This window comes from Mustelus asterias, chromosome 29, assembly GCF_964213995.1.
Source record: "Mustelus asterias chromosome 29, sMusAst1.hap1.1, whole genome shotgun sequence".
In the NCBI taxonomy this organism is placed as follows: domain Eukaryota; kingdom Metazoa; phylum Chordata; class Chondrichthyes; order Carcharhiniformes; family Triakidae; genus Mustelus; species Mustelus asterias.
The window spans coordinates 23,490,872-23,517,162 of NC_135829.1; the positions used below are offsets into that span (position 1 = coordinate 23,490,872).

The window sequence follows — 26,291 nt, forward strand, 5'->3', positions numbered from 1 at the left end:
TGGTGTTGTGAGACTTCTTACTGTGCCCATATATTTAGCCCATGAATCCCCTTAACCTACACACCTTGGGACACTAAGGGACAGTTTAGCACGACCAATCCGCCTAACCTGCACATCTTTGGACTGTGGGAGGAAACCCGAGCACCCAGAGGAAACTCAGAGGCACGGGGAGAACGTGCAAACTCCCCACAGACAATCTAGGCCCTAAGCTCAGAAATTCTATCCCTATATCTCTCTGCCCCTCTCATCTTCCTTAATGCATCATTAAAACTTATTGCTTTAACCAAGCCTTTGGTCCTGGGTCCTACTTTCTCCTTTGGTTCAGTGTCAATTAAGTATTATGTAAAAACACAGGATGGAATGCATGGCACAAGGATTGAATTACATCTATGCACTAGCAGGGATTTGCTGAGTAGCGACAGTAAGAATTTAAAAAGACCTGAAAAATAGTTTATTTATTAGTCACAAGCGGGCTTATATTAACACTGCAATGAAGTTACTGTGAAAATCTCCTAGTCGCCACACTCCGGCGCCTGTTCGGGTAGACTGAGGGAGAATTTAGCACGGCCAGTGCACCTAACCTGCACATCTCTGGACTGTGGGAGAAATGATGTGGAGATGCCGGCATTGGACTGGGGTAAGCACAGTAAGAAGTCTCACAACACCAGGTTAAAGTCCAAGTTCCTCCGGGTGCTGTGCTTTCCTCCCACAGTAAGAAGTCTCAACACCAGGTTAAAGTCCAACAGGTTTATTTGCCAGCACTAGCTTTCAGAGCCTCAAGCTCCTCCTTCTGAAGAGGAGGAAACCCATGCAGACACAGGGAGAACATGCAGACTCCACACAGACAGTGATCCAAGCCCGGAATCAAACCCCATCCCTGGCGCTGCGAGGCAGCAGTGCTAACCACTGTGCTACCATGCAAAATAGACATCTGCCTAGCAACAGTAACAGCCAGCATTCCCAGGGGCAGGCAAGCCTCGAACATTCCACAGACGGGAGAACATCTAAGATCACCAGGTGTGAATTGCTCTAGTAGTAGAAACAGATTACTGCTAGAGAAATGTTAAGTGCCCCAAGCAGAAACAGTTTACCTAAATGACCGGGTGATTCAGGCTACGGAAGTGCGAAGCTCCACAAAAGGAAATAATTCAAGATATGTAGACAGCTGACTCTCAGCTTTGAAATAACCAAAGGGGTAACTGCTATCCCCAGTCAGAAGCAGACAGGCCAGTCTACACCTCAAAGTTAGAAACCAGTCCGCAACTCACATCCAGCAGACTAGGACCCAATGCACACCAAGGGCTCCTTTAACATCTTTCACTTCTCAGAGACGCAATAGTGTTGCACCTAGATCTCAGAGCCAAGACATTACAGGAAACTTTTGTAAAGGCGGTTTAAATAGCTTAGCTGGACCAGGAAAAGACGTTTCCCAGACTTGATCATCAGCCCTGTATTGTGTGGTAATCATAAGCTGGGTCTGATTTATAGAATTATTGAATTTGGATCTTGTTTGGGAAAGGGAATTCTTCGTGAGCTCCGGGATTGTAGATATATTTGGGAACAAGGGGTAATTACAACATAAATGGGGGTGTGTTTAGTTATTTACATACTTAAGACTAGTCTTCGAGCATTGCAGTCCTTTTTGTTGTGTAGTGCCCTTTTCTTTTAAGTTAGCAAATATTCTTTAATAATTGTTTATATGATGACTGGGTTTTGTGTGACTCCTCACAATATTCCAAAAAAAAACTATACACTAAATTGGTGTTTCAAATTGGGACACCCTCGCAGGTAACATCAGTGTGGTTCATGACAGCACCCTGGCTCAATTATCCCCACCTTCTAACTCTGCTTTACCTGAAAACTAACTTTGGCCTCAAACACACATGTCCAAGCAACAGAAACTGAGAATCATAGAAATCATTGAAACCCTACAGTACAGAAAGAGGCCATTTGGCCCATCGAGTCTGTACCAACCACAATCCCACCCAGGCCCTATCCCCATATCCCTACATATTTACCCACTAATTCTTCTAAGCTGCACATCTCAGGACACTAAGGGGCAACTTTAGCATGGCCAATCAACCTAACCCGCACATCTTTGGACTGTGGGAGGAAACCGGAGCACCCCGGAGGAAACCCACGCAGACACGAGGAGAATGTGTAAACTCCACACAGACAGTGACCCAAGCCGGGAATCGAACCTAGGTCGCTGGAGCTGTGAAGCAGCAGTGCTAGCCACTGTGCTACCGTGCCGCCCTGGATTAAATACCGTACATAAAAAGGTTGAGTCAAATATAGGTGGCCACCCAGAGTGCGTGGTGTCCTTGCTACACTTGATTATTCCAACTGGTGTTCAACATTAAGGAGTACGGATTGATCAGCTGAGAGAGTGGTCGATGGTCACCAGCAAGTGGTTTCCTTGACTGTGTTTGATGTCAGGCTTCAGGAGGTCCTGAAACAATATTGAGGATTCCCAGGCTCAGTGCTTCCTGACTGTATACCACTGTGCCTCCGTCTCCAATGAGTCTGCTCTGCTGGTGCTCAGGGCATAGCCAGTGATTGCGGACAAGTCTGCGACTTGTAAGGTATGATTTGATGAGTACAGCCATCAGGCTGTTGCTTGACCAGTCTGTGGGACAGTTCTCCCAACTTTAGCAGAAGTCCTCAGATGTGAACAAGGAGCACTTTGCAGTATGGACTGGGTGGGATGTGCCTTTGTTATTTCTAGTGCATAGGTCAATGCCCAGTGATCAGTCCGGTTTTATTCTTCATCGACTTTTCTGCAGCAATTTCACACAAATGAGTGCTCCTAGACCATTTCAGAGAGTAACTAACAATAGCCATATGCGTGGGGGTTTGGAGGTCAGGTCCCGAGTAAAGACGTCAATTTCCTTCCCCGAAGAACATTAACACACCAGAAGTTTTTTTTTAAAACTACAATCCAGTGGTTTCATGGTCACCATCACTGAGACCAGCTTTATATTCCAGGATTATTGATGAATTGAATTCAATAGGAAACGCCGATCTCTGGAGCATCCACCCTGTCCTCTGGATTACTAATCCAGTAACATCACCATTCTCTGGATTTTCTGCCACTGGAAGTCATTCCTCCTTATTTACTCCATTAAAACCCTTCCTCATTTTGGACACCTCTATTCAATCAGCCTTGTCTGCTCTTTAGGAGAACAATCCCAGTTGCTCTAATCGCACTGTTTTAACTGAAGTCCCTTGACACTGGCATCATTTTGATAAATTATAAGAGGTGTACTCCAGTCTCAGCAGATATAGCACCTCCGCCAGTACAGAAGAAACGTTACTCACTTGAATTGCATGACTTGGCTGTGTTCATTGAATCTTGTGATGATACTGATGTCAATGAATGGCTTTGGCTCTAAACAGAGTATACGTAAATATGTGAGTATTTTCCACATTAAATCATGTACAAATAAACAGATGTAAATATGGATTTAATTTGATTACTGACCTGAATCCAAGGCGATGGACTTTGGAGGGAGAACAGGATGGAATGCTATTGGAAATATTGCACCTGCCAGTTGATTATCAACCTGGAACAGAAAGAATAGGTTGATATGATCGCAAGGCAACTGCCTCAGATTTACTGAGTTTGCGGTTGTAAAGCATTTTGGGAAGTCCCATGGCCAAGAAAGATGGGATAGAAACACGGGCATTTCTTTGTTTCTTTGGAGGTCTGTGAAATGTTAAGAATCAAAGAATCCCTATGGTGCAAAAAGAAGCCGTCCAGCCCATCGGGTCTGCAACAACTCTCAGAGTACACCTCACCCTAGTCCTCTCCACAGCCCTATCCCCGTAACCCCATGCATTTAGCATGGTTAATCCACCTAACCTACACATCTTGGGATATTAAGTGGCAAATAGCGGTGGTCATGTCACCATTACACATCTTTGTTAAAGTTTATTTCTTAGTGTCACAAGCCCGCTTACATTAACTGCAATTAAGTTATTGTGAAAATCCCCTATAAAAGGGCAATTTAGCATGGCCAATCCACCTGATCCAATTCAAGGATTTCCCAAATTAGAAACACATCTCCAGTTTAGATAGACAGAAAAGAAATCGCATTTACATCGTGCCTTTCACAACCAATGTAGTACTTTAGAAACATAGTCAATGTTTCGATGCAGGAATCGTTGCGAAGTACCAACAACAAGGTTCCACAAATGGCAATGTGTTGATTACCAGACAATAGCCTTTAGTGACGGAGGGAAAATGTTGGAGTGGGACATGAACCCACGGTCTCCTGACTCAGAAGAGAGCACTGTCACTGAACCGTAACTGACACAAACGGTATCTTTGAAAGGTATGACAGTAAAGTTTGAAATTCTGATCAGAATGTTAATTTAACATTAATGATGCGGCTACTTTCCTGATAAGCGCTTTCAGTTAGAGGTGGGAACAGCAACTTATACAAACAACAGGAAAGCTGTGCTTCTCTGACATCACTGCACTTTCACATTTACAGAAACGTGTTAACTGGTTTCCATTGCCTAATGCTCATCATACTATTGAGCTAACTAACTACCTTATGTCCTTTTCAAATCCCTCACCATTTATCTCCACCTGATCTAACTCAGCTTTGAATATATTCAATGACCCAGCCTCCACTCATCTCTGGAAAAGAGAATTCCAATGATTAACTGCCCTCGGGGAAGAAATTCATCCTCATATCCATCTTAAATAAGGGAGACCCCCTATTCTGAAAGTGTGCACGAGTTTGAGATTCCTCCACCAGGGGAATATGCTCTGGCATCTACCTTTTTGGAGCCCCCTCAGATATCTATATTTTTCAATATGATCACCTCTCATTCTTCTGAATTCCAATGACTATAAACCCAACCTGCTCAACCTTTCCTCACAGAGCAATCGCTCCATCCCAGGAATCATTCGAGTGAACCTTCTCTGAACTGCTTCCAATTCAATGATCTTCCTCCTGAAATAAAGGAGGCCAAAACAGTACACAGTAGACTCGGTGCAGTCTCACCAACACTGCACGGTTGTAGCAAAACCTTCCAACGTCAGGGATGTGATCCAAAGACAAAAAGGTCTGAATTTTTTTTAGTACAAGGAGTTATGTAATAATGGCACTTCTTATGATCTGTAATGAGTGTAAATGGTTCTAGGTCACTTAAATAGATAAAATTATTGGACTTCAAGTCGGCAGAAACATTAATTTCACATTTTTAATCTTCAATATTCAAGACTGTGGAGGCATTTTTGACATTAGCAGATCAGCATTCAGTGTAATTTGTACACGGAACACAGAACAAATTCATACTAATAATCCAGCAACGTCATCTTCTCCCTAACCTCCATTCACTCACTGAGCAACCCCTCCCTCATCCCCCATTCACTCACTGAGCAACCTCTCCCCAACTCCCCCACTCACTGAGCAACCCCTCCCTCATCCGCCACTCAGTCACTGAGCAACCCCTCCGCAACCCACCCACTCACTCACTGAGCAACCCCTCCGTAACCCACCCCACTCACTCAGAGCAGCCCCTCCCGAACCTCCACTCACTCAAACGACCCCTCCCTGACCCCCCTGATCCCCCCACTCACTCACTGAGCAACCCCTCCCTCATCCCCCACTCACTCACTGAGCAGCCCCTCCATAACCCCCCACTAATTCAGAGCAACCCCTCTAACCCCCCCCACTCACTCAGAGCAGCTCCTCCATACCCCCCACTCACTGAGCAGCCCCTCCCAAACCTCCACTCACTCACTGAACAGCCCCTCCCAAACCTCCACTCAGAGCAGCCCCTCCCTAACTCACTGAACAATCCCTCCCTAACTCCCCACTGACTCATTGAGCAGCCCCTCCCTAACCCCCACTCACTCACTGAACAACCCCTTCCTAACCCCTCACTCATTGAGCAGCCCCTCTCTGACTCTCCACTCACTCGCTGAGCAACCTCTCCCTAATCCCCCCACTCACTCATTGAGCATCTCCCTAAGGCCCGGCCTCCATACACATTCCACACATGGTCATATCGGAGTCAGCGATGGCAGACGGGAGGCAAAGGTTGGAAAACAAATTGAACAGTAAGTTCCATCATCGAAAAGTCAGAATTCTGTTAAATCCCTGCTATGTTTATACTTCATCCTCCTTGTAATATTCCATTTGCCTTTCTAATTACTTGCTGTTCCCATCTGCTGATATCTTGTGATCCATGTCTGAGGAATCTCAGATCCTTTTGTATTGCAGCATTACACAATCTCTACATTTAAATAATATTTTGTTTTATTATTTTTCCGACCAAAATGGATAACCTCAATTATATGTACGCACCTGCCAATGTTTTGCCCAGTTAATCACATTCTTTGTAGACTTTTTATATCCTCCTTGCAACTTGCTTCCCTACTTAGCTTTGTATCATCAGCAAATTTAGTTACAATGCACGCTAATGGCTTCATCCAAATCATTAATATGGATTGCAAACAGTTGAGGCCAGAGCACTGATCCCTCTGGCACAGCACTAGTTAGTTTGCCAACCTGAAAATGAACCAAATATCCTGACTCTCTCTGTTCCTGTTAGTCAATTCTCTGTCCATACCAAGAGTTCACATCTTGTGCAGTTATCTTTTATGTGGCACCTGATCACCTGCCTTTTGACAAGGACACTCCATCTACTGTACTTTCCATAACCTTCTTGGTTTTTAACTAAATCTTTCCCTTATTATGTCATAAACCTCCTTTTTCTGTTTTTTAAAAAAAAACTTTTATTTCCATTTAAATCCAGGAAAGAATTCTCCTAATTTGTATCCTACAATATTTGACCCCCTTACCCTAGGACTTGGAACAGTCTCTCCCTGTGAACTTGCCAAGCCCTCTCAGATTTTTATATCATTCAATTTAATGAGATTACCTCACATTCTTCTAAACTCCAGAGAACTTTTCATTCTATGTCATTTAATTTTGAACATAACCTCTTTACTACAATTGAGCTTCCCTGCAATTGTAAAGGAAGCACAATGATATGGTTTTGCTTCAAGAATGAACAACGCAAAACACTTTAGGTTATAAAGAATGTTGGATAACGGGCGGTTCGATCACAAAATAGCTGCCGCACATTAGTTGAAAGTTTAGTCACACACTGCCTAGGTCAGAGTAGCCTTTTCAAAACGCCTCCACAACATAAAAACTTTGTCAAACTTGTGCAGCGAGCTGATAAAACAATAAAATTTACCTGCAACCAGTACAACTGGGCACGTAAACTCCTGTGATGAGCAGACTGCTTATATTCAACCTGTATTCCAGATAAAAAATTTCGCCTGATAGCCATTCGCTGAGGCAACTGGGTTTGCATTGTCTGAAAATTAACCTGCAAATAAAAACCATAATGAGCATGCCATCAAAATATAAAACTTGAACGGAGGAGGCTGAGGGGCGATCTGATCGAAGTTTACAAAATTACCAGAGGCTTGGGTAAAATGAATCGTCGGAGTTTTTTTCCCAGGCTGGAAATGTCAACTACTTGGGGACACAGGTTTAAGGTAAAAAGGAGAAAGTTTAAAGATGTGAGAGGCACGGCTTTTACACAGAGGGTGCTAAGTGCCTGGAATGCACTGCAGAGAGGAGGTGGTAGAAGCAGATACAGTAGCAATGCTTAAGAGGCATCTTTACAAATACATGAATAGGCAGGGAATAGAGGGATACGGACCGCGTCGAGTCAAAAGGTCTTAAGTTTAGAAAGGCGTCATGTGTCGGCGCAGGCTTGGTTGGCTGAAGGGCCGGTTCCTGAGCTGTACTGTTGTTTATTCTTCTTTATTCCTTGTTTGGATCAATGCTAAATTGCTGTACTATTTTGATTTGTGTTCCTAATTATTGGGTTGATAACCTTTTCTGTGTGCAAAAGAACTGTTGTTCCATTTGACTTTTAAATTGTACAGGTTGGCTCAGAATCCCCCACGGCAAGGACAGAGAAAGGGAGGACAGGAAGAAAAGTCAGATGCGTGTTCTGTTCCTTTTCCATTATCAGGAAATATACACGCTTACTGGGTTGTGGTCATTTGGCCTTGTTGCAACATTTCACAATACATAGTCATTCACTGAACACAGCATTGGTCTGTGCTGGGTCTGTCCATAGATGGCCCAGAAATGTTGTGATGGAATCCACTGTTTTAAAGCTTGTATCTTTTAAAGACAGACCCTAATTGAAAAGGGACAATAATAAAGGAAACTGCTAGCTTCTAAGGAAACTAAAAATGAAATTGAGATTGAAAACCAAAACTTTTGAGGAGACTGAAACTGGTTGAAAGCGTGTCAAAGGTCAGAGGGCCATCGGAGCTCAAATGTTGATGATTCCAGTGGTGCAGTACAGGCAGGTTGAAGAAGTAGCAGGCTTGATCCAATAGCTGAGACTAAGCAAATGTATAGTTACTGCAGCTCTTTCTGTTATTTGAATATAAGCAGATAACTGTCACAAGCAGAGTTGAGGAAGCTCACCATTTTTGGTGAACACCATGCCCACTGAGCTTGGATTTAGCCTCACCACCGGCCAACAGCTGCACACAAGCAACCCAAGATCAGGAAGAGCTGAAATTCTTCATCAGGAAGAAAGTGCAAAGATGTGCGGGTTAGATGCATTGGCCATGCTAAATTGCCCCTTAGTGTCCCAGGATACGTGGGTTAGAGGGATGAGTGGGGTAAATGTGTGGGGTTACAGGGATGGGGCCTAGGTGGGATTGTGGTCGGTGCAGACTCGATGGGCCAAATGGCTTCTCCGACACTGTAGGAAAAGACCATGAACAAAGACTTTTGTGACTGAAACTGTTGACGCATGTTGAGTGGAATAGCAAGCTAATTAGTAACTATGTTAGCTGTATCTGCCATTTAACATATAATTTAATTTAAAATTGACTTCCGCTTGCCTGTTAATTCGTTTAATTTATGTTAATTCTGAGTTTGAGTACAGGTGGTTACCAAAATAACGTGGGGTCATGGGGATAGGGTGGGGGTGGGCTTCGGGAGGATGCTGTTTAGGAGAGTTGGTGTGGACTTGATGGGCCAAACGGCCTTCTTCTGCACTGTTTTTGCTTTGTTTTACACGGTAGAATCTTGTACCTTCATTCTTTCAGTAAATAACTGCAATTTCAGATTTCTTCTTTTACTATTTTAAAGAGTGCTAATGAAATGAAAGCTCATGAAAGGAGGAGAAAAAAGAAACCATTAAGCAACTTTGCGAGCGAGCTTGGGAAATTTTAACAGTTACACTGACAGACAGCACAGCAATCTTGCATTTCTAGAATGACAAGAAATGTTATGAGCTGGCACGTCCATTGGAACCCAGCCACAATGTGCAAGTACTATTTGTATGTTACCTTAAGACCATAAGAAATAGGGACAGGAGTAGGTCGTTTGGCCCCTCAAGCCTGCTCTCCCTTTAAACAAGATCACGGCTGATCCGACATTCCTCATGTCCACTTTCCTGCCCTTTTCCTGGGAGCCTTGATTTCCTTACTGATCAAAAATCTCTCCATCTCAGCCTTAAATCCACAAGGACTCTGCCCCCACATCTCTCTGTGTCAAGGAGTTCCAAAGACACTCAACCCTCAGAGAAGAAATTCCTCCTCATCTCAGTCTTAAATTGGTACCCCTTTATTCTGAGACTACGCCCTCTGGTCCTAGATTCTCCCATGTGGGGAAACATCCTCTCAGCATTTACCCTGTCGAACCCCTTAAGAATCCAATATGTTTCAATGAGGTCACCTCTCATTCTTCTAAATTCCAATGAGTAGAGTCCCAAACTGTTTAACCTTTCCTCATTAAGAGTTACCTCCAAGCTACTGTCCAACTTCATCCATTGTTCTGGAGTCTTGGCTTTCAGGTATGTTTGGTAGCTCTGTTCCAAAAGATTGATGTGCTTCTGATTAAATGGCCTCCAGCGTTGTTTCCGTTTCATTTCCCACACAACACCTGAACTAAAGTCAGAACGAAATACCAATTAAACACAAACATAACTTTAATTCAAATAAACGTACAACTATTTTGGCGTGCCAAAATAATTACGATTGATGAAAATGAACCTTTTCACAGCAGCCTCAATCTCTTCACACAACTCCACATTATCTGCCAACTCACCGCATCTAAATTTGTCTCTCTCCAGAGATTGAAAGAAGCATCCCAAAGCTGGGTCTGCCAGTGGCTCGCATCACATAGCTTGATTGCCCTTTAGTTGAACTATTCGGCTGGATTTAATCATTTCCTGCCCATTTCTTACACATTTATTTACACTCAAGAACACAAGAACATAAGAAATAGGAGCAGGAGTAGGCCATCTAGCCCCTCGAGCCTGCCCCGCCATTCAATAAGATCATGGCTGATCTGAAGTGGATCAGTACCACTTACCCGCCTGATCCCTATAACCCCTAATTCCCTTACCGATCAGGAATCCATCTATCCGTGATTTAAACATATTCAACGAGGTAGCCTCCACCACTTCAGTGGGCAGAGAATGCCAGAGATTCACCACCCTCTGAGAGAAGAATTTCCTCCTCAATTCTGTTCTAAACCGACCCCACTTTATTTTGAGGCTGTGCCCTCTAGTTCTAGTTTCCTTTCTGAATGGAAAGAATCTCTCCACTTCTACCCCATCCAGCCCCTTCATTATCTTATAGGTCTCTATAAGATCCCCCCTCAGCCCTCTAAATTCCTATCATCTGAGCTTCTTGTCAGTGTTTTTTTTTGCCCATTCTACTTTCTCAAGAGCAACAATTGCATTCTATAGTTCAAATGAGAACATTTCTAGTCTAGGTGGTCTCAGACCAAGCTTGATCCTGGAGTATTCTCAGCTTGTGAAGTCCACATTTACGGCCACCAAATTTCTTCTTTCCAAACTAAGTTGCATCTTAGTCCACGATTCTTGACGTGTATTCTGAAAATCGAAGTGTACACCAGCTATGGCACACCTTCCCCACAAATCATTGAAGACCTTTCTACCCTAAATTCATATTTTTCCATGAAACCTCAAAATATTTAAAAGGTTTTCTTTACAGGAGCTTACTGCTTTACAGTTTATGCATTTTCCTAACCCTTTTTCAAATAAACGAGTTATTAACCCTATCTTGATTCTCATTATTTCTTTGAATTTGACAATGCTAGAAAAAAGCCACATTTAACTATGCTTACTTCAGAAAGCATCTCCTTTAATGTTTGCCTATTTTGAAAGCATTCAGCCTTTTTATCCGTTATCTATCTAGTTACTCCTTTGCTTTACATCTAATACCAACCTCCCCTATGGGTAAAAGTGGTCTGAAGCAACTATTAGTCAATAAAATATTTCTTAATTCCCAGACCGCAGCTGTCCACCAGTAATTTTCAATGGACCACCTTTGCAGAGATGCATAGATATATTAACAATCACAACAAATTTTTACTTGGTTCCTTGTATTTTTTTGCTCAACGTTATAATTTATCCCATTTTCCCATATTTCCAAAAATCTGTAAGCACTCTCAACCAGGAACAAAGAAAAGTACAGCACAGGAACAGGCCCTTCAGCCTCTCCAAGCCTGTGCCGATCATGATGCCCTAACTAAGCTCAAAAAAAACCTTCTGCCCTTACTCGGTCCGTATCCCTCTATTCCCTCCCTATTCATGTGGACCTCCACGCCCAGATCCCTCTGTATGTTAAAGTATCTAAGGGTTCTGCCATTTACAGTATAATTCATATCTAAATGTGATCCTCTAAAATACATCACCTCGCATTTGTCCAGATTAAATTCCATCTGCCATTTCTGTGCCCAAGTCTCCAATCTTTCAATATCTTGTTGTATCCTCTGACAATCCCCTGCACTATCGGCAACTCCACCAATCTTCGTGTCATTCTCAAACTTACTAATCAGACCACCCACATTTTCCTCCAGATCATTTATATATATTGCAAAGAACAGAGGTCCCAGCACTGATCCCTACAGAACACCACTAGCTGCAGACCTCCATTCTGAATAACACCATTCCACCACTACTATCTTCTATAACCAAGCCAGTTCTGTTTCCATCTAGCCAGCCCACTTCGAATCCCACGTTTTCAGCTTTTGTATCAGTCTGCCATGTGGGACCTTGTCAAACGCCTTACTAAAGTCTATATAAACTACATCCACAGCCCTTCCTTTATCAATTGTCTTGAACACCTCTTCAAAAAACTCAATCAAGTTGGTGAGACCTTCCCCGTACAAAACTATGCTGCCTGTCACTAACTAGGCAATTTTCCTCCAAAAGTGCACATATCCTGTCCCTCAGTATTTTCTCCAAAAGCAGCTCCATCACTGACGTCAGGTTCACCAGCCTATCATTTCCTGGGTTATCCGTGCTTCCTTTCTTAAACAAGGGAATAATATTGGCTATTTTCCAGTCCTCTGGAACCTCGCCTGTGGTCAAACAGGATGCGAAGATATGTGTTAAGGCCTCAGGTATTTCTTACATGGTAGCTCTAATCACCCTATAACCACATTTACCTGGGTTTGCTTTCAGCTGGTTGCAATTCAGTTGACACACATTTCACTTCTGGCTTCACCAACATCTTAACAACGATCCAATTGTTTCAATTAACAACTTTCCCAAGAGAAGTCACTTTTCTTTCATGACCACCACTTCCTTTCCGCATAAACTTTTAGTTTTAATTGGCCAATGGATCACTGAACCTTAGAAGGATTATAAAGAGGCCATTCAGCCCATCATGTCTGCACCAGCCAAAAAAAAGAACCTAGCACCTCATTATAATCCCAATTTTCCCATAGTCTTACAGGTTACAGCATCTTAAATGAGTTGAACATTTCAGACTCAACCACCAACTTAGGCAGTGAATTACAGACTCCCACCACCCTCTGGCTTTCCTCATGTCCCCTGTAATCTTCTATCAATCACCTTAAATCTATGCCCCCCGATAAATGACTCCTCAGCTAGGGGAAACAAGTCTTTCCTTTCTACCCAGTCTTAGCCCCTTATAGTTGTATAGATGTCAATGAGGTCACCTTTTAGCTTCCTCAGTTGTAAGGAAAACAACCCCAGGCTTTCCGCTGAGGCTAGGGGAGAAAAAAAACCAGAGGGCATGGGTTAAGGGTGAAAGGATAAAAGTTTAAAGGGAATATTAGGTGGGGCTTCTTCACGCAGATGGTGGTGGGAGTGTGGAATGAGCTGCCGGATAAAGTGGTAAATGCGGGGTCACTTTTAACATTTAAGAAAAACTTGGATGGGTTCATGGATGAGAGGGGTGTGGAGGGATATGGTCCAAGTGCAGGTCAGTGGGACTAGGCATAAAATGGTTCGGCACAGACAAGAAGGGCCAAAAGGCCTGTTTCTGAGCTGTAATTTTCTATGGTTTCTATCCAATCTGTCCTCACAGCTGCAATTTTCAAGCCCGGGCAACATTCTTGTGAATCTCATCCGCACTCTTTCTCCAGAACAATTATGTCTTTCCCGTAATGTGGTGACCAGAACGATACACCAAACTCCATCTGTGGCCTAACCAGCGTTTTATACAATTCCATTGTTACATCCTTGCTTTTGTATTCAACACCTCACCCAACAAAGGAAAGCATTCCATATACTTTCTTGACCACCTTGTTCACCTGTCCTGCCACCTTCAAGGACCTGTGGACAAGCATTCCAAGGTCTCTCACTTCCTCAACCTCGCTCAATATCTTCTAATTTGAGTATTCCCTTGCTTTATTTGCCCTCTCAAAATGCATCACCTCACACTTCTCCGGATTGCATTCAATTGGAAAATTTCCCAATCATGCTTCCCAGAAAACCATAAAATCGCTCCAGTGCAGAAAGAGGCCATTCCGTCCATTGAGTCTGCACCAACTCTCTGAAATAGCAACCCACCCAGGCCCTCTCCACCGCCCTATCCCTGTAACCCATGAATTTACCATGGCTAATCCACCTAACTTACACATCCGTGGACACTAAGGGACAATTTAGTATGGTCAATCCACCTAACCTGCACATCTTTGGACTGTGGGAGGAAATCCACGCAGACACGGGGAGAATGTGCAAACTCCTCACAATCACCCAAGGTTGGAACTGAACCCGGGTCTCTGGCGCTGTGAGGCAGCAGTGCTAACCACTGAGCCATCGTGCCATGTCATTCTTATGTCTAAATCATTATTATATACAACAAACAGCAAGGATCCAAAAACTGAGCCCTGTGGAATGCCACTGGAAATCATTTTCCATTTGCGAAAACATCCATCGAACATTACCCTTTGCTTCCTGTCAATGAGACAATTTTGGATCCAACTTGCCATCCCCTGTGATAGTTATACAAAATTAAGTGTTCATGCTGGAATATATGCACAGTAAAACAAGTAACTACACTGTGAAGAGAGGGAATAAGCTCTATATCTCTTGTGGAATCTCAGGTAAACTGTGCCTCATATACTCAGTCTGCTTTGATGACGCTGACTCAAAAACTGTGCTCCCAATGTTTAAGACATTGAGTTTGAATTGCAGCAGAGAGAGGCTCCATATTCAAGGCTCAGTTCAATACTGTGAAATACTTTACCAGAGGAAGGAAGAACACAAGTCAAGAGGAAGAAAAATAATTCAGTATTAGACATTAGTGAACATTGAAAAGAAAATTCTGAAGTTAATAGTTACTGAAACGTAATTTGAATTCAATCCTAGAAGTACAATATAAACATAGTAAATTTTAAACATAGCACATGTTCTCGTAGAAAATGCACATTCCAAAAGCAGCAACATGCATTTATCATATATACTGATGTAGAAGGTGATCTCCCATATTCCACACACCAAATCCATCACTCGTGTCAACATTACAAAACTTCGAACACAAATCTCACTTTGATTGGTTTTCTCTCCATGAGCTCATGTTTAAAATCAGTAAATTCCCATCAGCGATTGCAGATAGTTGTCTCACCCCCAGCACGGTAACATTTTAAATTGCAACCCTCCTTCCCAACTTCAGTAGTGCTTCCTGCTGATTATTAAATCACTACACCATGTCTGCTGGGCTGTCCCGAAACACTCCAGCAGAACAGATATTACCCCTCCCCATCTTCAGCCCAAAAAGGACATAAATTTCCCCATCTTCTACACAAGTATATATGGTACATCCAAAATAGGAAAGCATGCCTCAAATTGTAGATCATTCATTTAATCTTATTTTCGATACGGATGGTCCTAGTTTTACTAAGGAAACATATATCCAGCCAGTTGCCTTCCCATCTTCAATCAACTCATCCTTTCTCATTTGCTGCATGCAAGTTATGGGCAGACAAATGCATACAGCTGAAAGGATTACCATGAACCAATACAAGTTGCTGCTTGTTCGAAGAAGTCCATGTGTCTTTGACTCTTCCCCTCTCAAAGGAAAGGAAGTTTCTGCGTGCAGTGCAAATTGTGTCCCTTGCATAGTTGCTGGTGGAGGGAATCGAGGTACATAATGCAATATTTCTAATTGTCACTGAACAGTCGGAGATGGTGTGAACTCATTCTCACATGCAAGGATCAATGCTAACCTGCTTGTGGACCAGCTGGGCGACAGCAATTTAACCAGTGTCGTTGAGCTGCAACTTAATAAGTGGGTACTGCACTTCAAAGGTGATGTATTTATATACAATATACAACTCTTGCAACAAAATACAGTATTATCAAAAATAGTTTATCTACATTACTAGACCACAAACTAAAAGAAAACCGATAGACATTACACAACAAGAGGATGTGGCATTCGCTGTCACTCGCTGGTAAATGAATAGAATTCAAAGGTTCAACCACACACACATCTTTCTTCATACCTCAACTCAGATGCCTAGATGATATCACACCATGCAGGGTAACAGTTACTGGGTCTCAAAGCAAGAAGTCTGAGAACAGATTATGCTGCATACACACTGCATTGGTCTGATTAGCTTCAGTGGCAATGGAATGGGTTTACATTTTTACCTCAATGTGCCGACCTCAGTAAGTCACTTCCTTCCCTAGCAGGAAGCAACATGTGGCAATGGACAGGCTGAGCACTCAATCATCAGTAAAACAGCTATCCACATGCTGAACTGTATGGATCTCACTGCGCCACTGGGTAAATATAAGATAGTCACTAATAAATCTGATGGAGAATTCGGAAGAAACTTCTTTACCCGGATAATAGTGAGAATGTGGAACTGTACCACATGCTGTATCCGAGGTGAATCACAAGTGCATGCAAGGAGAAGCTATGAAGGAGAATAGGATTCTGATATGTCGGAAGAAAGTAGAATGTGGAGGAGGGGGCTCATTTGGAGCATGTAGATGGATCAGTTGGGTTGAGGTTGAACGGCCTGTATATTCTATAGAAGTACCATGGTCAGAAACAAAGCTGCGGCGTGAACGTAAAATAATTCCACTCCAAAACATCAAGCACAGGGCAGCAGAGTTTTAGATGACCACATGTCCCCGAGGGGACATGGGAAATGTCCCTTCAGCATCCATACTGTCAGGTTCCCTCAGGATCTTATGTTTCAATAAGATCACCTCTCATTTCCCTAAACTCCAATGGCCTAACCTGTCTAACCTCACAGGACAACCCCGCCATCCCAGGAATCAGTCAAGTGAATCTTCTCTGCATTCTAATGCAATTATATACTATAAGTAAGCAGATCAAAATTGTTCACTGTCCCAAATGTGGCCTTACCGACACCTTGTGTAACTGTAGAGAAATGTCCATAATTTACATAGAACCATAGAAAATAGCAGGAGGAGGCCATTCAGCCCTGCTTCGCTATTCATTTTGATCATCAAATTCAATATCCTGATCCCGCCTCCTCCCCGTATTCCTTGATGCCTTTAGCTCGAGAGTGATATCTAATTTATTCTTGAAATCACACAACGTTTTGGCCTCAACTACATTCTGTGGTAATGAATTCCACACATTCACCACCATCTGGGTGAAGAAATTTCTCCTCACCTCAGTCCTAAAATGTTTTCCCCTTATCCTCAAATTATGAACCCTAGTTCTGGACTCCCCCAACATCGGGAACATTCTTTCTGAATCTACTCTGTCTAACCCTGTCAGAATTTTATAAATTTCTGAGATCCCCTCTCACTCTTCTAAATGCCAATGAATACAATGCTAACCAACTTACTCTCTCCTCATATGACAGACCTGCCAAGCCAGGAATCAGCCTGGTAAACCTTCGCTGGACTCCCTCAAAAGCAAGGACATTGTTGCTCAGATAAGGACACCAAAACTGCACACAATACTCCAGGTGCGGCCTCACCAAGACCCTGTACAATTGCAGTAAAACATTCCTATTTCTATACTCAAATCCTCTCGCTGTGAAGGCCAACATACCATTTGCCTTCTTTGCTGCCTGCCATACCTGCGCGCTTACTTTCAGAGAATTTAACATTGCTCTTGCAATAAACAACAATATTTCCTCTCTAACAGAACTGCGAGTGTAGCTGCACATAGACTGAAGCAGTTCAAGAAGGCAGCTCACCACCACCTTTTGAAGGGTATTTAGAGATGGGCAATAAATGCTGGCCTAGCCAGCAACCCCCACACCCATGAATTATTTTTAAAAAATCTACTTGCCTTCTAATCACTTGTTGTACCTGCAAACAACTACTTTCTTTCCTGCCCTTCTTTGTATCATCATAAAATGTATCAAAGTACATTTGATCCCTTCATCCAAGTCATTGATAAAGTCTGTAAATAGTTGAGGCCCCAACACTGACCATTGAAATCATAAAAACTCTACATGCAGAAGGAGGCTATTCAACCCATTGAGTCTGCACCTACTCATCCCCTATCCCCACTGCCCCACTTATTTACCCTGCTAGTCCCCCTGACACTCAGGGTCAATGAGTGGGGTTACGGGGAGACAAAATAAGCACTCATGGTGTCGGGGGTAAAACATCAGCATGGATCGAGGAAGTTATGGGAAAACTCATTATACCACCCCAGGTACTGTGCCGGCTTCTGGACAAAGATGCACAAGGTGGTGGTGCAGACAAAGCCTAGTCACCAATGTTGGACGTTTTGAGCCATAACTGGAACAACATTTAGATTGAAATGGAATATTGGGATAGGCATTTAAGAGATGCAAATGTGCTTCCTAGTGGGTATTTCATCTCGTACCCGTATACTATGTGTGGAGAAAATAAATCCAGGACACTATTTCCAACCAAAATGTGAGAGAAAGGCAATGAGGCACAGATTTAAGCTATCAAATTTAGGAGTGACAGTTGAAAGCTTTTAAACACAAATATTGCTACATTTCAGATAGTTTAATGAAAGATAAAGAATGTGGAATCATGCTAGAAATAAGAAAATGCTCTAACAGTCTTTCCGGTTGGATGAATTCGCCCATAATTATCTTATAAAGCTAGGATCCTGGGAAGTGATTGCGCTACCATCGGTGTCAGACTAAACACGAGCATTAATGGGTCTGAAACACTGAGGGTTTGGGGTAAATATACTGAGATTTGATATGTTTACTTGGCAGCTTTTACCACAGTGAAGAGGTGGAGTCTCTTTTTTCTTCACACATATTGTGGTAAATTATGAATTTTAATGGCTCCATCCCTGCTGTCAATGCTATTTAATTATTTATATGGTACAGTCTACCCTGGTAATTTTAAGTTGCTTAATCTGAATCATCCGTTAGTTCTTTCTCAGAGTACAAAGCATTTCCTGCAGTGCTCTATTTAAATTACTTAATTCAAATTACTGGACGAGTCAAACATTCTCCACTTGTAATTAAAAGCTCAGATTGCATTTGCTGGTCTCCATATGCAGTCATTTCCTTAAACCACTCTCGCAGAGGAAAAAGCAAACCAAGCTTACCTGGTAATTCCTACGTAAGCGATTTCCTGTTTGCTTTCGTTATTAACGAGTGACAGCCCGAGGCTATGAAGTGAGACCGTCACGCCCTTGTCAAACTGTTTCAAGTCCTCAGCCTGCCGTGCTTTGGAGAGAACGGCAACGTCTTCAGTGAACACCAGCACGCGCTGTCTCCCATCGAGGAACGATACCCAGTGAATCTGATTGTTACGTTCCCAAAGGAACTGCCCAAATTGATCCTGGAAATTAAAATTATTCCATCAATGAGATAACTGGGCCAGAGGACTTCCTTAGAAAAGTTCTTCATTTTTTGTTATGCTGCACGTTGTAGCGAACACAGAAGCAAGAGAACTGAAAGGAGCTAACTTGTCACTTCTCTGCATTAGGGCACCAGGGTGAGGAGAGGGAAAACAGCAGAGAATCATGGAATCCATTTTCTGCAGCTACATCCTTTCTTGAAGCCCGAATACCCAGAGCAGGTGCAATGGTTTGCAAACCAGTGTTTGGTTCCTGTCACATTTTCCAGTGTAAGGTCTTCCCAAGAGAAATTCCTGCACTCGAAGAATGCCAGGATCATGTAAATCACCTGAACGTAGAAATATTTCCCTTCATTCGTTCTCAATATGCATCTTATCAAATGCCTTCTGAAAATTTAAATATACGACACCTACAGGCTTCCCTTTATCCAACTTGCGAGTTGCAATCTCAAAGAACTCTAACAGATTGGTCAAACACAATGTTTCTTTCATTAAATCATACTGATTAGGGGAGGCGATGGTCTAGTGGTATTATGGCTAGACTATTAATCCAGAACTTCAGTTAATGTTCTGGGGAGGTGGGTTCGAATCCCACCATGGCAGCTGGTGGAATTTGAATACAATAAAAAATATCTGGAATTAAGAATCTATTGATGATCATGTGTAACTAATTCACTTGGCTTATTTTAGCCACCTCTAACTTCTGCACCAATTTTTTGCTTACCAAATTTTCTGCGTTCACAATACACTCTGCCTGAGCAGATCCTTCTGATTTTATATGACTTTTGAGTCAAGTTATAATTGCTCAGTTAACTTCCAGTTCACAGTAATCATCCCACATTCAGACAATTACTTACACTTAGAACATAGAAAAGCTACAGCACAAACAGGCCCTTCGGCCCACAAGTTGCACAGAACATGTCCCTACCTAGTCGACTTACCTATAACCCTCTATCTTACTAACTTCCATGAACTTATCCAAAAGTCACTTAAAAGACCCTATCGAATCCGCCTCCACCACCACTACCGGCAGCCGATTCCACACACCCACCACCCTCTGAGTGAAAAACTTACCCCTAACATCTCCTCTGTACCTACTCCCCAGCACCCTAAACCTGTGACCTCTTGTGGCAACCATTTCAGCCCTGGGTAAAAGCCTCTGAGAATCCACTCTATCAATACCTCTCAACATCTTATACTTAACTGACTGCTAACTGATTTGTGGTTTTTAAAGTTCCAAGTAAAATTCTAAATGTTAAGACTACATTCCTGTTTGACCAAGTTACCAGAGTCCAACCGGGTTCCAGTGCAGGTAAACTTTTAAGAGTTCTTTTTTTTTGGATAGATAACACCGACGTACCTTTAACAGGTCAAGTTCTCCAGTTTTCCAGACACAACCCCAGTTCAGTTTCCTGATAGCAGTAGGGTCAGCCCACGCAAATAACCGAGCCTCTCCTGGGTTTAGTATCAACTCGTCCTGTAATCCACTATAGGGCAGGAAAGGATAAATGAGCAGTTAGAAGTACGTAAACTACTCACGAACAAGACATCTCACTTAGCAGTCATATAATCCCTGTGCAAAAATAGAAACACATTCACAGAAACTAAATCCTGTGTATATCTTTGCTATCACAATTGCTTAGCCTATGCAGAAATTCATTGTGTGGAGAAGCTAGCACGTTGACCTGTATGATTTAACTAAATGAATAAGATACACAATCCTATATGTTAGGGTGGGTGACAGGACTTCATGCAAGTGTCTCCTGTGAAACAGAACCTTGGTGAGTGTAACACACTTCTCAGAATCAGCTTTGATTATTTGCTCAAGTCAATTAAAGCCAAGACTTTCCACCTCACATGAGAAAGTTACCAATGAGCAGAGTTTGACACCCAAGATAGTTCTGTATCTGCAACAAGTTTATTTATTATGTAGGTTTACATTAACACTGCAATGAAGTTACTGTGCAAATCCCCTCGTCACCACACTCCGACGCCTGTATGGGTAACCTGAGGGACAATTTAGCATGGCCAATGCAGCTAACCAGCATGTCTTTTGGACTGTGAGAGGAAACCAGAACACCCGGAGGAAACCCTCACAGACACGGGGAGAACGTGCAAACTCCAAACAGACAGTGACCCAAACCGGGAATCGAACCCGGATCCCTGGCGCTGTGCCACCCCAAACATCTGCTTCAGGTGAGGCTTGAACTCAGCATAGCTCGCTGGCTGCTCGCAGACCGACTGCGCCACTGGAGTACTGGAACAAAGTATGATGGATGCACTAAATGTAAAACTAACAGATTAAAATTCTAAGTAGATAATTTGGGAATGTATGAGAGAATGAAATTGATTTACTTCAACAGTAAATACTTTTTTTCTATTTCAAATGCACCTCGGCTCAGTTGAAGCCCCATTCAGGACTTGGCACAACCGAGTTTGATACTTCAATGAAAACAGGGGAGTATAAAAATGTCATAAATGTCCTCTTTTAGGATGAGACATTAAACCGAGGCTGTCTGTTCAGACAGGTACTCAATTTCCTCAAGTGCACCCCAGATTCCCTCGAGCCAAAAGATCCTTTGCCAACAATTAACAGAGGAGCATTTAAATAGCCTGGCGACTGTTCTTCCCCCAGACACCAACAATTGATCAACTGGCGTCACAGAGTCATAGAGGTTTACAGCATGGAAGCAGGCCCTTCGGCCCAACTTGTTCATGCCGCCCTTTTTTTTAAACCACTAAGCTAGTCCCAATTACCCACGTTTGGCACATATCCCTCTTTATCCATCTTACCCATATAACTATCTAAATGCTTTTAAAAAGACCTTGAACATCCATTGCATCACTGTTGGTGGGATTTGCAAACCGATTCCGTTAAGAGTCGGCTATGACGATTTCACATACCTTTGCTTGAAGCGAAACTTCACAGCCATTGTATGATTTATGATTAGGGCCGGTGCAGAACCATCGTAATAGTCTATAAAAGTGATCACTGTGCCATGATCTGCAACATTCACATCCACGATAACTCCACCACACTGCCAAAGAAAAAGCAAATGCATCAGATCAACGAGCAGGTCGGTTCATTATTGAAATCTGAAACATTATAATTGCAAAACAACATCAGTAACAGATTTGTAGTTTCCTTATGACCGACATTGAAGTTTATTTATTAGTGTCAGAAGTAGGCTGACATTAACACTGCGATGAAGTTACTGTGAAAATCCCCCAGTCACCACACCCACCGCCTGTTCAAATACAACGAGGGAGAATTTAGCATGGCCAATGCACCTAACCAGCATATCATTCAGACTGTGGAAGGAAACTGGAGCACCCGGAGGAAATCCACACAGGCATGGGGAGAATGTGCAGACTTTACAGAGACAGTGACCCAAGCCGGGAATTGAACCTGGGTCCCTGGTGCTGTGAGACAGCGGTGCTACCACTGTGCCACCCACACATTCGATGCTGCAGAGAATTTACAAGGTGAACTTGATCATGTTAGAAACATGAGAATAAAAAAACCAAGTTTCTTTATCCGTTTGCCTACCCTTTTTACTCCCTTTACTTGGCAATTACTAGGAATTTTGATTAAATTGAATTAGATTTATTAATTCTAATTTGTGTAGATCAGGGGCTTTGCTCCCTCTTCTCTACTATTGAACTGCTCAAAATTCTACATATTTTTAAATCAATTTATTTCTAGGCTAGTTTAGATTTTCTGTCATCCTTAAATATTTAGTGATCATAACAATTCAAACAACCACTCCGTTTGGATTTTGGAACTTGTTACCATAAAGTTGAGACTTTTAGGTGGTACTGACAGGCTTAAGAAAGTGTGATATCTCCAACCTCGCTGCCCAGCTGTGACAACACAGCCGGACAAAATATATGTCAATCTCGAGTGCCACATGAAATGAGGGAATCTGGCAATTTTAAAGCTGGATAAATTAAAATATCAATCGCGGCACTCGAGTAAAAAACATTCCTTTACAGGTGGAAGGTATCTTTAAGAAGACAAGAAACGGTAAAATATGTTTCCAAAATGTCACTGAATGTATTCAATGCCACATGAATTTATGCACCTTAGTCTGACCATCAAACACAAGAGAATGCAAAATCCTAAACTCAAAAATCTTTCAACAGCCTCACTCAACCTTAGTTCGAAAATCCCCTCAACCCTCACTCTGTCTTCTACAATTCCTCCCGCCTCACTCATCCCGACTTTCACAGCTTTTTTTAAATTCATTTGTGGGACATGGACGTCCCTGGCTGGGCCAGCATTTATTGCCCATCCCTAGTTGCCTGAGGGCAGTTGTGAGTCAACCACATTGCTGTGGCTCTGGAGTCACATGTAGGCCAGACTGGGTAAGGATGGCAGATGTCCTTCCCTAAAGGACTTTAGTGAACCAGATAGGTTTTTCAGTCAATCGACAATGGTTTCATTTTTATCAGTAGATTCTTAATTCCAGATTTTTTTATTGAATTCAAATCCCACTATCAGTCGTGGTGGGGTTTGAACCCCGGTCCCCAGAACATTAGCTGAGTTTCTGGATTCATTGTCTAGTGATAATACCACTAGCACAGAGTGTCACTATAAGCCTATGTAATTGTTTATGGTAACAAGTTCCTGTTGCAGGTCTTGAGCACGTGCGGGTTTTGGAAGGCTTTTCAATCTGTTCTGCAAGCAAGACCTGTTTTACTAGTGCTCCTATTTGCATAGTTATTACTGTTCTGCTGAGTTACTGGTATTGTTAAACTCCGTTATTTATTTATATAAAAAAGTTCATCCTTTTAAACAACACATTCAACTACCTTATGTGTGCTCTCAAGTTACTGCATCTTTTTGATGTGTTTCTGGACAAAGATGGGTTAAATAACAGATGTAAAAGGCAGTCGGTTGCACTCAATCAATAAGGAAGGGACAACCTGCTGAGCCAAATGAACCGTGCTTGTTCTGAAAAATGTCTCATTTCTTGTCTCTCACCTTTTGTGCCTCCACTGCCTCTGCAGGAAGATAATGAACTTCCCACCTGACAGTTTACTGGCAGTAGAAGAGACAATAGTAGACCTCTGCTCAGCATTTGGTTCCAAATTGAAAGTAGAGTAAAGTTTATTTATTAGTCACAAGTAGGCTTACATTAACACTGCAATGGAATTACTGTGAAAATCCCCTAGTCGCCGCACTCCGACGCCTGTTCGGATACACCGAGGGAGAATTTAGCATGGCCAATTCACCTAACCTGCACATCTTTGGACTGTGGGAGGAAACCGGAGCACCCGGAGGAAACCCACGCAGACACAGGGAGAATGTGCAAACTCCACACAGACAGTGACCAAAGCCAGGAATCGAACCCGGGTCCCTGGCGCTGTGAGGCAGCAGTGCTAACCACTGTGCCACCGTGAGATCCATCAAAAAGAATACAAACAAGCATGTGTACTTACCACATGGTCAAGCCTCAGCAACGTGCCATTGTCTTGTTTGTTATAGAAGAAAGATTTTGATGGCAGTTCTGAACCAACCACTCTGACATGAAGCTTGTTTGATGATGTTTCAGGCCAGAAAGGAAGACACTGAAATAAAATTGAAGAAATATTTTTAGTTTCAGTTTATTTAGCAGTGTCACAAGTAGGCTTACATTAACACTGCAATGAAGTTACTGCAAAAAGCCAACTAAACAGGAGGAATTAATTACTTAATCGACACAAAGCTAAAAGAAAACAAAATCAAAATTGACAGAATTTTGTTCCAATCAAAATGAGGTGTGATATTAAAAAAATTCACAACATTATAAAATAATGGAAACAAAACTGTCATATTCAATTCTTTAAGAAGTTTAACAACACCAGGTTAAAGTCCAACAGGTTTATTTGGTAGCAAAAGCCACACAAGCTTTCAGAGCTCTTAGCCCCTTCTTCAGGTGAGTGGGAATTCTGTTCACAAACAGAGCTTATAAAGACACAGACTCAATTTACATGAATAATGGTTGGAATGCGAATACTTACAACTAATCAAGTCTTTAAGAAACAAAACAATGTGAGTGGAGAGAGCATCAAGACAGGCTAAAAAGATGTGTATTGTCTCCAGACAAGACAGCCAGTGAAACTCTGCAGGTCCACGCAACTGTGGGAGTTACAAATAGTGTGACATGAACCCAATATCCCGGTTGAGGCCGTCCTCGTGTGTGCGGAACTTGGCTATCAGTTTCTGCTCAGCGACTCTGCGCATCATATTCAATTCTTATCAGAGAATCCCTACAGTACAGCCATTCGGCCCATCAAGTCTGTACCAAACACAAATCCCACCCAGAGGAGGTGGTAGAAGCAGAAGCAAAAACAATGTTTAAGAGGCATCTTGATACATGAATAGGCCGGGAACAGAGGGACATGGACCGCATAGAGGCAAAAGGTCTTTAGTTCAGAAAGGTGTCATGTGTCGGCGCAGGTTTGGTGGACCGAAGGGCCTGTTCCTACACTGTACTGTTCTTTGTGTATAATAATACTGAAATGCTCAGTGAAGAAATGTCTTAAAATGTGGATGCAATCATTTAAATCAGATGCAATGCTTGATTATAACCTTTGTCTAATGACTTTTACCAAAACACACCCAAAAACGCTGCTCTCATGGAGAGATCTGTGGGAGTTTCCAGCGTTTAAGTGGTCTGTTAGTTTGCTCAGAATCAGTTAACTTTTAAAAATTACTTTATGGGATGTGGTTGTGGCTGGCCAGACCAACATTTCTTGCCCACCCCGAGTTCCCTTCGAGAAGGTGTTGGTGAGCTGCCTTATTGAACCGCTGCAGTTCCTGGGTATAAGCACAGTGCTGTTAGGGAGGGAGTTCCAGGACTTTGATCCAGAGACAGTGAAGGAACGGTGATATCATTCCAAGTGATGGTGGCGAGTGACTTGGAGGGGAACCTCCAGGTGGTGGTTGTGGCCAAACGGGCCACCTGAAATGGCGATTTGTAAAGCACTCTGGGATAATTGGGCAAGAGCTAAAACAACAGGCTGCCGCCTAAAAGACAGAGATAAACAGGCTGCAACCCAGACGACTGAATACACAGGATATGGGTCACCTCCAGGACAAAAGGGACTTTCTGGTCAAACTGGGTTGTTTACCACACATAGGGGGGCCGTAACCCCTTATTTGGGAGGGAGGTGTGTGTCCTACGTGCCCTCAGCACTTACAGACATGGCCGTTGGGG

At 42.7% G+C, this 26,291-nt stretch overlaps 1 protein-coding gene across 4 annotated transcripts in view; it reads right to left on the reverse strand.

Moving 5' to 3' along the window:
* Positions 1–26,291, reverse strand: part of vps13c (vacuolar protein sorting 13 homolog C) — a 339,816-nt gene that overhangs the window by 54,089 nt on the left and 259,436 nt on the right. For all 4 annotated transcript variants that reach the window (XM_078200207.1, XM_078200204.1, XM_078200205.1 and 1 more), the window contains 8 exons: positions 24,532–24,660; positions 21,991–22,124; positions 20,447–20,573; positions 18,833–19,068; positions 9,814–9,958; positions 7,225–7,359; positions 3,485–3,566; positions 3,322–3,391 (listed from right to left, as the gene is read on the reverse strand). In XM_078200207.1, coding sequence (XP_078056333.1) covers positions 3,322–3,391; positions 3,485–3,566; positions 7,225–7,359; positions 9,814–9,958; positions 18,833–19,068; positions 20,447–20,573; positions 21,991–22,124; positions 24,532–24,660 — 1,058 coding nt within the window. The remainder of the gene's footprint in view (positions 1–3,321; positions 3,392–3,484; positions 3,567–7,224; positions 7,360–9,813; positions 9,959–18,832; positions 19,069–20,446; positions 20,574–21,990; positions 22,125–24,531; positions 24,661–26,291) is intronic.